Below are 16,167 nucleotides of genomic sequence, written 5' to 3' on the forward strand. Positions count from 1 at the left end.
CACCGGCCCAGACACCGCTGCAGCGCCACCCAAACCACCATCTACACCCGGCACAGTAGTAATATCCTACAGCGTGGGCACCCAAAACAAAAAAACAAAACACGGTTCGAAACTAAACGAAGAAAATACCACCATATGCAAAAGAACATCCCGAAACACATACCACATCCATACCAACAACCGGACCACGCACTGGAGAAGTTGCATTCTCAGAATGAATATCGTTAACCACAGCAGCAACCGTATCCGAACAGCCATGATGCAAATCATTCCCTCCAAACAACTGGGTTAATCCAAGACTAAACGACGGGACATCATCCACATCGGCACGCTCCACAATTGGCCGCATTAGAACCTCCAAATCACGTAGCCGGGGCTGAATAGACACATAGAGTCGTTGGCAAATCTCCCACTCAACAGCACGACCCCGTACCATCCTAAAAAGGTCGGATAAAGTACCAACCGATGATGTAAGAACAGCCACCTCCTCGCCAACCACACACTCAAACGTCTACACAAAAAACAGGAAAAAACAATGACATTAGAAATACAAGTACATGCAACCTGGAATTTAGAGAGGAAACAGTACCACATAGAATAAAACTAAAAAGTCTGTACTCGAAAAAAAAATAAAACGACCTGAAAGCAATAAAACAGAGCTCGTGCAAACTAATAATAGGGCATATGCAACCACCAACAATTACTTTAATTAAAAAATACAGTGTGCATCCAAGCCACAAGTATTAGCACCCGCAAAGAACAACGAATAAAATCAGTCATTACCTTAGGACCATATTCAGGACCATCACCATCACCTTGTACATCTACCGGAGGAGGATCAATTTGCCCATGGCCAAACCCACCAGCACCAATTTCCGCAGTCTCTCGAGCAGAAAGAAGGTCAAACGTCCATCCCCGGAACGAAGGCAGCAAACGTGGAACTGACCGCTCAAACGGCAAGACACGATCAACGTAAAACAACTACAACCAAAAACACCAAAATAAAGATTACAAGAAAATCAATCAGAATATTAAAAAAAAAAAAAAGAAAAACAGACGAACATACCGCAACAAACTCAGCAGGCCCCACAAAGCATTTATGGCGACCAGATCTCCAAGCCTCATGCGTCTCAACTAGGGAATCCAACAGAAGCTTGCACCAATTCAACTCATGGATGTGCGTAACATCATCGAAACAATCAAAGTACATCTGATTCGCATATCCATTGGACATACAGGACACCAAGGTCGAAACCACCAACATAGAGAAATGCCTCTTACACCAATCACCCCCGTCAACCTCGGCAACAAACCTGTCCGAAATAAGCGACGTAGTAATCGTATGCCTCACCATCCCAAACAAGCCCCTCCAATGTCTCAACAAGTTACTAATACGAACCCTTTCCCGCTTCACCATCTCAATGTGACCACATGGGAACCCCAACACCAACTCCACATCACGCTCACAAACAGACAATGATCTACCACCACCCAAGTCAAAAGTCCTCGTCCGACCATCAAAGTTAGTTAACAGCCAATGCAACAAACGGGGAGGGCACTCAGACACCTTAAACTCCAATAACGAACCAAATCCCAAGCTCCTAATATCTTCCTTCTGACGCATAGACAGGTCCACAAGCGCATCAACAAGAACACTAGCTTGTGACCGAATCTTAACACTAGGCAAATCCAATTCCTGTTCAGAAGACACAGCACCACCAGACCCCTCAGCAGAAGATGAAGGAACTGCAGCAGCATCATCAACGGCATTCCACACTGGGTCTTGTTCCACCCTCGCCAAGAAAGCCAAGGGTGGTGACACAAAATCATCATCGCTGACACAACTTTGGGCAGCACCAGGAGCACACCGCACCACCCTAACCTTCTTACCTGAAAAGGAGAAAGATAAAACGATCCACTACTACAACACATGCACACCATACGCTGAAAAAACGCACACACACTGCCAAACCAATAACACCCCACCCCCCATCACCCCACACACGGCAGCAACAACAATTAAAAAAAAAAAAAACAGATTAGGAAAGGAAAGGAACACACAAATAATCCCACAACAATGATTATGCAACATAAACAATAAACAGTACAAAACACGAGCTACAACTCCCAAACAAGAAAAATAAAACACAACCGAACGAAAGTAACCTTATCATCGGCTACTACAATACGTGCACACCATACACACAAATAATGCACACAGAATGCCTAGCAAATCACACCACACCCCCTACCCCATCACCCCACATAAGTTAATTAATCACACTTTCCTTATTAACATGACACTTGCCACGCTGAAAAAACGCACACACACTGCCAAACCAATAACACCCCACCCCCATCACCCCACACACGGCAGCAACACCCATTAAGAAAACAAAAAAAAAAAAAAAAACAGATTAAGAAAGGAACACACAAATAATCCCACAACAATGATTATGCAACATAAACAATAAACAGTACAATACACGAGCTACAACTCCCAAACAAGAAAAATAAAACACAACCGAACGAAAGTAACCTTATCATCCGCTACTACAACACGTGCACACCATACACACAAATAATGCACACAGAATGCCAAGCAAATCACACCACACCCCTACCCCATCGCCCCACATAAGTTAATTAATCACACTTTTCTTATTAACATGTCACTTGCTTGAAAACTGTCATATGTAAATTCGAAGAAATGTTCTAAATTGAAATCTGCTCCATTTTTTTTTTTGGGTAAATGGAATTGAAATCTGCTACATTCTTTCTTATGACATAAAAATAGGAAATCTGCTACATTCTTTCTTATGGAATTGAAATCTGCTACATTCTATACTATGCAATCTGCTCCACAAATAATGCATGCAAAATACCAACCCAATCACAACACACCCCTAACCCATCACCCCACGGCATCAACAAAACACAGGCAACCAAACAATACCCCCAACTACAAAAAAAAAACCCACATTCAGCCACTCTGTAAAAAAAAACAAAAAAAAAAACCAAACAAACAAACACAACGAAAAAACAAGCTTCCAAACCCCATAGAAATATACATGCATCGACATTTCCCAAACGAAACTAAAATCATGTACACATAAAACTCAAAAATTGGAAGGAAATCAAGAAATCAACACAAAACACACCAAAGCCCCAAATCCAAAACCCTTAGCCCCCAAATCCCGAATACATACGGAACCAAACTACAATCATTAACGCATAATACTGGAAAAATCGAAGGAAAACAACAAAATGAATCAAAAACTCAAAAACCCAACACACACCCAAAACCGAAACCCTATCCCCCAAATCCGAAATTCAAACAGAACCAACATACATGAGCCGCAAAACAAAAAACAAACCAACACACACAACAAACAATTACTCTCGCCCAGAAAACGGGAAAAAAAAAAACAAAAAAAAAAAAAAAAAAAACAAAGAAACCCAGAAAAATACCTTCGCCGACTGCCGCCTTCGGTGGTCCCCGCTTGTTCGAAGTGCCGCGGTCCCCACAACCGACCATCTCTACGTGTAAAGTGAAAACCTCTGGAGGAATCCGCACGAACGCCGCAATGCCCGGAGGTGTCGCCAACGCACGCGGAGAGAGCACGAAACAGAAGATGATGAATGCTGTCCGAGAAAATCGAGCGCGTGTGAATGACTCCAGAAACGTGCGTCACTGAGTAACATTAAGCATTAAAGCCCTCCGCGCGAAACGCCTAAAATACCCCTAGCCAATATAAAAAATCCCCACTTACCGTGAAAACAACCCCCAAACGCGTAAAGCCCATAAAATAATCTGGACCGTCCATCTCTCCAATCTAACGTCTGATAATTGTCCACACATTTATATCTTAAGCAGTGTTTTCACATGAAACTAATCCTATATATATATATATATATATATATATATATATATATATATATATATATATATATATATATATATATATTGATTTTTACGTGTTACACGCATCGTGCGCGCCCAGATGGTGTACTGCACGCGCCATCTGATCTGGATGTGTAATTAACTATTTTTTTTTTATTGACAATATAAGCCTTTTTTCGACTGATTTTCTCTCTCCTTAACTGTGCTGGCATTGTGGATTTTTAGTATTGTCAATCAGCTCCATACTCACATATGAATAAATTGATGTTCATGGTGAGCTAGCTTTTAAATCAAAATATTAACACTGAGCACTGTTTATCTATATTTGTAGGACCTCGTTGACCGACTACTAACCGATCGAATTAATTCTGAATCAAAATCAAACCGTTTCAAACCTAATCGAACTTTAATGTTAAATTGAATGGTTTAATTTTTTTAAAATCGAAAAATCAAAAACAAAAAAAATCAAACCGAAGCCCATAACGCTACGGGAAATGTTTGGAAACAGAACCGAATTACAACGTCAAACTTGGTTTCATTTGTTCAAAACTGAAAAAATCCAAATCGAAAAAAACCGAAACCCTACACAGTGAAGCCCTCGCTAAATCGTCTTCTTCGCAGCCTCCACCGAAACTGGTGCGGGACGCCAGACGCCGCAAGGTGAGTTTTCTTCTTTATTCTTTAACTTTACTGTCGGGTTAGGGCGGTGGTGGAGGGTTGCGGGCCTGCGGCCTCCTGCTACAGCTGCGGCGGCCTCTTGTTGTGGCTGCGGCGGAGGGCTACGACCTTCTACAACAAAAAGGCAATAATATTGGGTTGTCATTCCTTCAAAGTTTAGAACCATTCGTTAATGGAGCCCATATCAGATACGTTTCAAAGTCAAACCTCACAAAGTCGACTACACATTCTACAAGCTCATGATATTTTTTGAATTATTTGGGGAGGCAGTGTTCGGCCTCTTCCCAATTGCCAATTCTCATGAGCCTAGTAAATTAGTAATGTTGTAAACTTATAATGTTATATTGTTATCGGCTTATTGCATGGTTGTGCAGTTAGATAGTGCAGTGTTTATCATGATTAATTTATTCGTAATACGTAATGTGAATATGTGATAGTGAATCAAATTATGTGTGGTAGAAAGCTAGGAATTAGGAAATGTTCAAAAACAGCTAGGAATTAGGAAATGTTCGAAAACAGAACCGAATTACAATGTTAAACTGAATGGTTTCATTTGTTCAAAACTGAAAAAATTGAAAAAAAAAAAAAAAACAACAAACTGAGACCGAAAATTGATAATACTTGATATAGGCACACTCTGAAGATAATACTGTCCAGATTTTGCTTCAAGTCCTCGAAAATTGCATGTTTAAGAAAAGTTGAAGTATTTTATATTTTGCTGATTGATTTAGCGTTGATTGTGGTTTGCTCTATCAATGCTGCTAGGGCTTGAAGGTGTCTTGCTAACTTGAGAAGAGATGGGTCGTTTTCAAAATGTAAGTAGTTGAAGTTATTTCTCCCTACTTCAGTTAGTAGCTGTTGGGGTGGATTTTGGATGTCTAGATTGATATGCCAATGTCTTAATATTTGAATATTAAAATTTTCAGAAAAAAAGGAAGCTTGCTGTGAAACCGATCGGTAAGAAGCAACCAAATGTTAATCAGATAACTGGGGACAAGATTCCCCAGAGCATGGTGTTTTCGAGGGGGAAGTTGCCTGGGTCTCTTAGAACATTGCGAAAAGATTTGAGAGAATTGATGCGTCCTTATACTGCTCTCAATCTCAAGGTAAGCATTTTCGTTCTAAACATTCAATAGGATTTTCCCTGAATATGCATATTCTCAGTTCTCTGTTGGACTGAGGAGGATTTCATGCAAAATAACTTTAAAAGACAACAGAGGTGAATGAGGTGATATTTTGATTTTCGACCTTAAAAGGAAAAGATTAAAAATGTTCAAAATGGGAGTAGTCAGTTTAAGTTAGAAGTCTGTCATTGTATTTGTTCAAGCCAGTGAGGGTAACATTTGTGACTCAACTTGAACTCTAAGCTAGGAATTTGAATACATTTTTCACTTTTCTGCTTTGTCTTGCAGGAAACGAAGCGCAATAAGCTCAAGGAGTTCTTGAATTTTGCAGGGCCTATGGGTGTTACACATTTTCTCATTTTATCAAAAACCAATGCTTCTCCATACTTACGGGTTGCTCGTGCCCCTCAGGGCCCAACCCTTACATTTAAAATACTTGAGTATGCACTGGCTGCTGACATTGCAAAATCTCAATTGCACCCAAGGCGTCCTCCAAATCTTTTTAAAAACTCTCCCTTGGTAATCTTTTACACTTAATGTCATATGGATATAGATATTAGAAACCCTGTACTGTCAAGATATGGTTATTGTTTGCTTGCTTTGCTTTGCTAAGATCTGCGAATTAAATATTGCAGATTGTGCTTTCTGGTTTCGGGACTGGGGAACAACATCTAAAGCTCACTACTATTATGTTTCAGAATATCTTCCCTGCCATCGATATAAACACTGTGGGTGAAACTCATCAGATATAATACACACACAGCATATAGAACATCTCTTTTGTTGCTCCTAAGTAATCATTAGCCATCTTGCAGGTCAAGCTTTCTTCTTGCCAAAGGATTGTGTTACTTAACTATGACAAGGAGAAGAAAGTTATCGACTTTCGGCATTACTCAATCAGGCTACAGCCTGTTGGTGTTTCACGCAGGATACGGAAATTTGTACAAAGCCATCAAGTGCCTGATCTAAGTAGTCTTCAAGATATGAGCGACTTTATTACAAAGTATGGCTGTTTCTCTTTTCTAAACTCTTATTTTAAATCTTGTTCCCCCACCTCAAATTGGGCCATGGCGAGTGAGGATTTGATCTTTCTTTCAATTGATTTGTTTTCTGTCATTCTTGTTTTGGTTATTAGGGCTGGTTATGGATCAGAAAGCGAAGCAGATGATGAGGCAGCAACTGTAAATTTAGCAACTGATCTCGGTAGACTAAATAAAGCCTCGACAAAAAGTGCTGTCAAACTTCAAGAAATTGGGCCTAGGATGACTCTCCAACTAGTCAAGGTTGAGGAGGGATTATGTTCTGGTGGGGTCATTTTTAGTGAATCCGGTATGCATTTTTGTTTTTTGGTACAGTTATTTCTTTTGGCAAGCATCTACTAATTCTAGAATATATTATGGAGTACTACTTTTCTTTAAACAACTAGTGTGTTTGCAAGGCCTACATAGGCATACAAGAGTTTTTCCTGATTGTGGAGCAATGCAGCCCTCACAATATTTATAGCTACCATTTTTGCAACTTTCAGGAAATAGTGGTGCCGAAAAACAGCAAGGAAGTGAAACTGGAAACCAGCAAGAAAGCGACGAGGATTTGGAAGAAGAAGAAGAAGAAGAAGAAGAAGAGGAGGAAGAAGAAGAAGAAATTGAGGAAGATTAGACAATATGGCCTTTGAATGTTTCAATTAGATGCTCTAACTCAACTATGCTCAGAGCTCCAATCTGATGGCATGTTGATCTTTTATTTAGGGTTACTTTTTTCCTCCCAGCTTAATCAACACTATCAAATTTTGGCATGTCTGTAATTTTTTGCATTATATTTCTTCTTGGTTAATACATGATTAAGAAAGAAAATGTGTTCAAGTTTTAATTTTCTTTTTCTTGTTTGGATTGGATATGAAAGAGAAAGCAAGGGAGCATAATCTCCAAACTATCTACTATTTTCATTCTGTAGTTTCTATTTTCCAATCAATTTTTATTGGAACTAATCTTAACATGTCTTGGTGAGCCTAACTCTAGATTGTCTGTGGTGGAGTTTGAACTCACATGTTCTCGTTAAAAGTAAGCCATAAGTGCAATATTCATCCACGGGTCATTGCTCGGGGACTTTTTTTGAACTCAAGTTAAGCGATTGATTTTTTCTTTATTTTTATTTGTTTTCATACAACATCTAATGTTGGGACTAATTCAAATTTGGTTTAAGTTTTTTTTTTTTTTTTTTTTTTTTGAGTATTATTGATTATTTTTTTTTGAAACAGTATTATTGATTATTGATTTTGTTATAATGTAGTATTTGTTCATATTTTTTTTTCAACGTATAAAAGCACAAAAAGTCACGAGTTATGCTGCTCAACCACAAGGTCTTTGAAGAGTGTAGTGAGGTCCTTTTGAAGAGTGTTATTCAAGCAATACCATCCTATGCTATGAATTTGTTCTTGATATAGAGAGGACCATGAATGAGTTTTGGTGGGGGAGTTGTGGAGCGCAGGGCAGGGGATTAAGATGGATGGCTTGGGATAAACTTTGTGTTCCAAAGAAATGGAGTGGTATGGGCTTCCGTAGGAACAAAGATTTTAATCCAGCCTTGCTCACAAAATAAGCTTGGAGGTTGATCAATCACCCTAACTCTCTTGCTGCAAAAATCATGAAGGCAAAGTATTATCCGAATTCCCAGTTTGTTGAGGCAAGGAAGGGAGGTAATCCATCTTTTATTTGGGCTAGCTTGTTGAAACAAAAAGTATCATCCAAAGTAATTGTCGTTGGAGAATTAGAAATGGGCTCTCTGTTCATATTTGGCACGATAAATGGCGACCAGACGCTGTCAATTCTAGGGTTATTACTCCCCCATTTCCTTACCTTTTTTATGCTACAGTGAGCTCTCTTCTGAATGTCCAGGGATCAGGCTAGGACGAGGGTGTGGTCAGAGACATCTTCAACCCCAGGGATGCACAGCTCATCCTAAGTATCCCTATCCCGTAGGGTTCCAGAGAGGATATGGTGATTTGGGCCAAAGATGAGAAAGGGACCTTTACAGTTAGAAGCTATAACAAATCTATCGTGCATGATCTTGCCAGTGTTCCTACTGCAATTTGGTCTGTCGTTTGGAAGGCTCACCTCCCGCCTAGAGCAAAGACTTTCATCTAGCAAGCATGTTCTGGTTGTCTCCCAACTACAGATAAGTTGCGCCAATGGAGAATCAACTGCAGTCCTTTGTGCCCTCTGTGCCTTAATGTCGAGGAATAAGCCTTTCACCTCTTTGCTGATTGCAGTTTCGCGTCTCAGTGTTGGAGTCTATTTGAACCTTTCCCGGACAAGAGCCAATTCCAAAACTGCTCGGATTGGATTGCCAAGGTGTTCAATACTCTGTAGCCCTCACAAGCTAGTCTATTTGTTATTATCTGCTGGAATATTTGGCGTGCAAGGAACGAAAAAGTGTGGAAGAACATTTGCTTGCCAGCCAAAGCAGTTGTGGAGAACTCTAAAGCTTTCTAGAGGGATTGGGAATCATGTTCTGAAGCGGAAGATCTACTAGGGCACATCCAGCACCATAATACCACAAAATGGATTAGGCCGAGGCAGGGGTGGTTCAAACTTAATGTCGACGCTGCTTTGGATGTCAACTCTGGCAAGATGGGTTTGGGCTGGGTCATTTGTAATCATCGTGGCATCTTCTTATCACCAGCCAGCTACCCATAGACTGGTGTTTTCTCTCCTAAGGAAGCTGAAGCCTTAGTCATCAAGGAAGCCCTCAGTTGGTCCAAACGGCAAAATATAGAGTATCTTCATGTGGAAACAGACTCTTTATTGGTTGTTCAAGGGCTTTCGTCACCTTGCTTGACTTGCTTTTAGTTGATATTAAAGATTTGTTGAGCACTTTTGCTCATTGTTGTATTTCTTTCGTGAAACGTTTTGCAAATCGGGCGACCCATCTCCTAGCGAGGGAATTCGTTTCTATGTCTGAACGTAAGGAGTGGTTTTCCGCCCCTCCTTCCTTTATTTGTAATGCTCTTTCCTTTGATTTAATATAAGCTTGTTCTTGTTTTCCAAAAAAAAAAAAAAAAAAACCACAAGGTCTTTGAGAATTTAGTTTAAGTTAATCCATTGTATATTTATTCATACCATAGAATATTTAGATTTCGGAGTCTGAATATAACTAAGAAAAAAAAAGAGGAAAAATGGTCAAATAAGCCCTCCAACTTTACCTAAAAAGTCAATTAGGCACATAAACTTTTTAAAGTAACAATTAAACCCATCAACATTGTATTTTGGTGCAATGAAGTCTAAAAATCTGTTAGTTACTTGCTATCACAGGTTAATAGGGTTTCGGTCAATAATCCGGCCAACTCCGGTGATATTTCCGACATTAAAGTGACCGACAACCGTAGAACGGTCGCCGGTCAATCAATTGAGGAAACGGATGAGAAGGCAACCCAGTTCAAGTTCCGAGGGAAGAAACGACCTATAGAATACGAGGGCATCCACCTCGTCTGTTTTGGTTGTGGCATGTATGGCCACCGCCAAGAACAGTGCGGGATAGTCCCCCCCACCCCCAAAACGGGCAACACTGTACTAGAGGACACAGCGGGAACCTTAGGTGCCCAAGAATATGGGCAACCACTCCTGAATAAACAAGCGCCCTTGGGACCGAATCTCTCTGAGAAATTCGCTTCTTGGATGGTCATACATTGCAAAGAGAGAAGAGGTCCTAAAAAACTAAAGCAACGACACAACCAGATGCGCTATACCACAGTAGAAAAGTCCCAAGACGATCCAGTGAACATGGGGTTTCAAGCTGACACCTCTCAATCTCGCTTTGATATTGTTTACTCTGTATTATTTATTGGTTAAACTAATTTTTTCTTTATTACTTATTATTATTTTTTATTTTTAAATTTGATTTGTTGTGTTTAATATTATTTTTATTATAATTTTTAAATATATAAAATTTATAATACTAATATTAAATTTAATACTATAAAAATTAATATGTAAATTATTTCAATTAAGTTTTATTAATCGAATCAAATATATAAAATGAGACCGAAGAATATTTTTTGAGAAATTAACAGGGTTAATTTGTAAAATATGTTGGGATAAGGGGGGAATCAGAAAGAGTAGATAAGGTTTGGCTCTTCGGAAATATTTTCCCACAATCACTTCGCGCTATCTATCATCTTTCCATTGGGCACGACGGACATTAATATACCCACACAACCTGCTCTCCTTTTCACTCTCATAATTCGCAGCAATGCTAGCATCAACGGCGTTGAATCTCGGCTCGTTCGGCGCCGGGGCCGTCAACAATTTTCCGGCGCACAATTCTCACAGGCTTTCTTCTCCACTTCACGGCTTCCAATCCTTGCCATTGTCGGCTCCGCCACACGCTGTGCTGAAGCAAAGCAGCCTCGGCGGGAAGTCAAGACCTTGCGTGAAAACCGCCGTAGCTGCTGTTGACTCCTCTGATCCCGCAGAAAAGGTTCGAGAAGAGATGGATTTCTTCTTCATTGCTAGTTTGTTTTTTTGCTTTAGATTTTCAATCAGAAATTGATTTTCTTTTTTCGTATAATTTGAATTTTCTGTCAATTTGAATTATTATTGCACTCTGCTAAGCATATTAGTTTTAAATTTATAGGTGGCAATCAATTTTTAATTTTTTTTTTTAAACATTTTAATTTAGTCCTAGTATTATTGTAGCATGATAGTTTGAGTTCTCTTTCAACAAAATTATTTAAATTTTGTAAAATATAAGGAAATTTAAGCTTCAGTTATGATTTTTTAAAATAAAAATAAAAATAAAAATATGGCAAGGTGACTCACTTTGTATAATATTTTTTGTATTTTTGTTGACATGCACAATAATACTAGAAATGTACTGCCACCTCACCCTATACATGTATGACAAAAACTGGAATTAACTCATATATAATATATAAACATAAATATAACCTGGGGTGGTAGCTCAATGGTAAATAAGCTCTTTTTGTAAGGGAGAATTTTGTGATAACCTGAGTTCGATTCCCACACTTGGAGAGAGTGAACGGAGATAGGTTATAGGTTTGAATTTATGTTAATGCTAAAGCAAAATTGCCTATTTCTTGCCATTTATCTGTCAGCAAGGTTTATTTTGGTTTGAATATTGAGAAAGCGAATGTTGATATTTACTTTACTTTACAGGACAAGCAAGAATCAGAGAGGAAGAAGTATTATTTTGTTATTGCAAACGCAAAATTCATGCTGGATGAAGAGGAGCATTTCCAGGAACAATTGTTTGAGCGTCTTCGGTACTTTGGAGAACGTGACTTTGAGCAGGATTTCTGGCTTGTGATTGAGCCCAAGTTCTTGGATAAATTTCCCAACATTACAAAGAAACTGAAGAGACCTGCAGTGGCTCTTGTTTCTACCAATGGCCCCTGGATCACGTAATCAACAAATGCCCTTTCTTCAAAGCTCTTTCCTTTGTTTGGTTCTAGCATTTGATGAGGAAATGAAAAGTTGTGGCCTTGTGGGGAAGGAAAACAAGTTTTCTTTTCCTCACAACTCTACTTTTCAAGTACCCTAAGTCAAAACTGTCTCATACATTTCTCTGTCTCTGCAGGTTCATGAAACTAAGATTAGACAGAGTTTTACAAGATTCTTTTGAGGCTGATAGTCTAGAAGAAGCTTTGGCTTCTAACCCTGCTAAACTTGAGTTTGAGAAACCGGCAAACTGGACAGCACCATACCCGAAGTATAATTTTGGATGGTGGGAGCCATTCTTGCCACCGGGATCTCAAGCACAAAAGGTATGAGTAGTAGTAGATGCGTTCCACATTTTTGTATTTTCCAGTATGTTGGCATGAAATTGTGAATTGGGAGCAAATGTCTGTTAGTTAAGGGATTTGGCATAACATCAGAACCTAGAATATATGAAGAGATGAATGTGGAAAGACAGCAATAGGCTTATCTATCTTCTGTTTCTTTTGTATAATAATCAGTTTCTAGTAGTTTCAACTTCTATTCCTTTTCTTTTGAGATTGAGATAATTGGACAAAGTCCCATAGTTTCATTCCCCTTTCAACCGTTTCATCTGCAGTTCTGTACTCATTCTACTGAAAATACATCGTTCTTGTTCCTTCTTTTCTCGTCTGACAAATATGGTTTTTGTGTATTATTTATTCTCTCATTAGCCCAATTCACAAACAAATAGTAGAACATAGAACACATAAAATACTTTTCACCTGTACTAGTTCATATATGGAAAAACCAATTTTCTGAATTTCATGTTCTCCCTTCTGGTTTAAGGGATGAATGAATGAGTAGCTCTTAACAACAAATTAAAACTAAACTAAGGCATAATCTGAAATGAAGAATGGTATATTCACCAACAAATTTAGGATTAGACTGCTTGTTCCGGAACAAAGTGAAGATGAGTTTGATCAGTGCTGCTTGCTGTCTTTACTGAACTGAACCTTGGGTAGTTTCTGAAGAACTTTTTCATCCAATTGGCTGTACTGTCTCTCTATTTGCTTTTTTGCTTTGTGTGCATAAGCATCCACTTGATCTTCATGCTTCTCGTAGAATATAGGTACAGTCAACACCATAACAAATACTGCCCAGATAACCACAGGAAATCAGTTGCCTCACTAGGAAGCAGTAACTAAATATCACATCTATTAGTCTAGGCTCTGTTTGGCAAAACCTACCTGAAAAGCTAGTAGCTAATAAGCTAACTAATTGAAATTAATTTACCAAACACTTTTCTACAACAGCTAATGTTATCAACTAGTTATACCCTCTAATTAACACAATCAGCTAACAGCTAACAGCTAACAGTCATTTACCAAACAGGGCCAATATGTTTGCTAAAATAAGCTTGACCAAACATAGGCTTGTGTTTGTAGATTGAAATATGTGAAGGAATGGATTGATGCTTAGCCTTTAGGGGATAAGAAGAAGAAGAAGAAGAGAAACTCACTGATGTATATTAGGGTGAGAAAGTCGAACCAGCTGCCAATGGCAGAAAGAATCCACAAGCCCAAAATTGCCTGCAGTTTAATATACAAACTTGCAAATATAGAATAACCAAACATTTCCAAGAAATGTAAGTGGTGGGAAGGAGATCAGAATAGTTTACATACATAGAGGAACTTCTTCAAATCCTTCCCGGAAGCCACTTCCCGGAAAATACCAACTGCCCAATGAAACTTATCTCTCACCGCCAGTGCAGCTCGCCTGCACAATTCCTCCGGCAATACAAACTCCGGGAAGTCCAGTGGAGTCCTTACAAACACAGTTTCCAAAATCATATCATGCTCTACTTGTGATGATTATTTATTGTGTGTATATATATACATAATCATAAGACTGACTTACTTGTTGACAAAGGATGAGAGATTGGACCATAGAAACACCATTGCCAATAAAAGTATAAGAGAGTGGCAAACAAATGTAAGCAAATGGTATTCTATCCATTCAAACAGAAGCCATATAACAGTTGCAGAAGTAAGAGCTCCTGCTGAAATTTGCTTGTTCCTCCACAGTATAATATCGGCAGCTGCCCACATAATAAATAATAATAACCATAATAATATTCTTATTATTCATTCATATTTATCACAAACCAAAAACCATCATTCTGGTCGGTGTGAGTGGCCGTGTACTCACTCTCATCCTTTAAGAAAGGGTACGAAAATACCAATTTGACCAGCATTTTACCTCTTAATTGGATTGGCTCAGTGCTAACTAGGATTAATCTGAATTCTCATCCCTTAAGAAAGGGTATGAAAATACTAATTTGTCCAGCATTTTACCCCTTAATTGGACTGGCTCAGTGCTAACTAGGATTAATCTGAATTCTCATCCTTAAGAAAGGGTATAAAAATACCAATTTGATTGGCATTTTACTTCTTAATTGGTCTGGCTTAGTGCTAACAGAGATTAATCTGAATATAGTACGATCTTAAAAGTGTCTCATACATATCACAAACGAGATAAAGATGAATGAAGGGAAGCATTGATTGACGTACATTTTCCACCGCCGAGAGCGGCGTGGACGGGTTTCTCGCGGCCGAAAAGACGTGACTTTCCCGGCGAATCGGGGGTGTCGGGGCTGGGCTTGCTAGCCTGAAGATCGGCATCGGACGGCGCAGTGCGAATACTTGGGATATCATTAACCTTGTCCGGTGAAACTTCAGAATCAACATCCCCGTCTCTATCATCAGACATTTTATTTTCCACCAAAAAAGAAAACAAAAGAGAAAAAACAAGAACAAAAAAACGACTTCTAACTATAACAATAATGGGTGGAGGAGAAAGTGGGTTAGTTTCTTGGTTTTGAAGGTAAAAGGCTTAACTTTCTTCGTTGCCTTTGATTCTGTAATTCTTTAGTTACTCAGCCTTCTGAATCATTCAAAGATCTTAATTTTCGGGGAAAGAAACCATCCTAATCATTTTTTTGCGGATCCTTTATAATCACTTTGCTCAGTTTGTTACTCTTGGAGTATCCATTATGGACAACGGTGGAGCTATTTTATTTTTAGTTTGATATCATTAAAATTTTACTAATTATTAACTATATATGCATGTATTTTGAAAAAAATTCAGCAAATAAAAACATGACTCCTTTTAAATAACAAATTTTCCCTACATGACTTACTTTTTTTTTACATAACATTTTTGTCTATATGCTTTTCCTCATTGTGATCCCTTGATACTTATGGTCACAAGACAGGATTTATTCGATGCACAAGTGATTTACGAGTTTTTCTCGTTACTAAAAAAAAAATATAAATTTTTACATCACAGTTTTTCTCTATACACTTTTCCTAGTTATCCTCACATTAAAAATGATATATTTTAAATGATCAATGATCTAATAATTGGTTGAATAATATTAATTAAATAAAGTAACATTTTATTTTACAAATGATTAATGGTCATCTACTATTTATATTTTATATTAAATTATGCGACATTCAACGTCTTTTCCGCGCTCATTTGTAGGTTGGATGACTAAAACCAATGCATTTTTCAAATGTGTTACACCAATAGTTATATTGTGGATCAGGGACCACAGTGCACTGTGGATCCTGGTCTAATACACATAATTCATGTTTATAATACACAGAATTCATGTGCATAATACACATACACATAAACACGATATAATAAACATGAATTATGTGTATTATATAGCCGATGACACAAACATTTAACATAATACACAAAATTTATGTTCATTATATCGTATTTATGTGCATGTGTATTATAAACATGAATTTTGTGCTTTGTAAAGTCAAATTCTATGTACTTTGCACTGTGGACCCTTGTCCACGATATAATTTGCCGTGTTAGACCCTTAAAAAAAAACACCAAACGCATATGCAAATGCGTTTGGCATATTTCTTAATTAAGAAATATGGCTTTTCTCAATAAATAAATAAATTGCATGTGTTTGATATATGAAATTAAATTTGAAAAATGTGAA

The 16,167-nt window shown here is 38.2% G+C and overlaps 3 protein-coding genes across 3 annotated transcripts; 2 read left to right on the top strand and 1 right to left on the bottom strand.

Annotated features, from left to right (window-relative positions):
* Nucleotides 1-4,421: 4,421 nt before the first annotated feature.
* LOC109182537 (peter Pan-like protein) lies at nucleotides 4,422-7,635 on the top strand. Its single transcript, XM_019332678.1, has 8 exons — nucleotides 4,422-4,564; nucleotides 5,348-5,397; nucleotides 5,509-5,688; nucleotides 5,995-6,225; nucleotides 6,342-6,434; nucleotides 6,522-6,709; nucleotides 6,842-7,035; nucleotides 7,232-7,635. Exons 2-8 carry the CDS (start codon nucleotides 5,380-5,382, stop codon nucleotides 7,360-7,362), a joined length of 1,035 nt encoding a protein of 344 aa, XP_019188223.1. The 5' UTR covers nucleotides 4,422-4,564; nucleotides 5,348-5,379; the 3' UTR covers nucleotides 7,363-7,635.
* Nucleotides 7,636-10,832: 3,197 nt separating this feature from the next.
* Nucleotides 10,833-12,724, top strand: LOC109182857. Its single transcript, XM_019333079.1, has 3 exons — nucleotides 10,833-11,178; nucleotides 11,877-12,121; nucleotides 12,298-12,724. The coding sequence occupies exons 1-3, from the start codon at nucleotides 10,951-10,953 to the stop codon at nucleotides 12,488-12,490; spliced, it is 666 nt and encodes a 221-aa protein (XP_019188624.1). The 5' UTR covers nucleotides 10,833-10,950; the 3' UTR covers nucleotides 12,491-12,724.
* A 193-nt stretch (nucleotides 12,725-12,917) lies between these two features.
* Nucleotides 12,918-15,165, bottom strand: LOC109182856 (reticulon-like protein B5). The gene is made up of 5 exons (XM_019333078.1): nucleotides 14,708-15,165; nucleotides 14,055-14,235; nucleotides 13,820-13,961; nucleotides 13,657-13,726; nucleotides 12,918-13,290 (listed from the first exon to the last, which is right to left on the bottom strand). Exons 1-5 carry the CDS (start codon nucleotides 14,904-14,906, stop codon nucleotides 13,118-13,120), a joined length of 765 nt encoding a protein of 254 aa, XP_019188623.1. The 5' UTR covers nucleotides 14,907-15,165; the 3' UTR covers nucleotides 12,918-13,117.
* Between the last annotated feature and the right edge of the window lie 1,002 nt (nucleotides 15,166-16,167).

The sequence above is a fragment of the Ipomoea nil genome, unplaced genomic scaffold, assembly GCF_001879475.1.
Source record: "Ipomoea nil cultivar Tokyo-kokei standard unplaced genomic scaffold, Asagao_1.1 scaffold1074, whole genome shotgun sequence".
NCBI lineage: Eukaryota > Viridiplantae > Streptophyta > Magnoliopsida > Solanales > Convolvulaceae > Ipomoea > Ipomoea nil.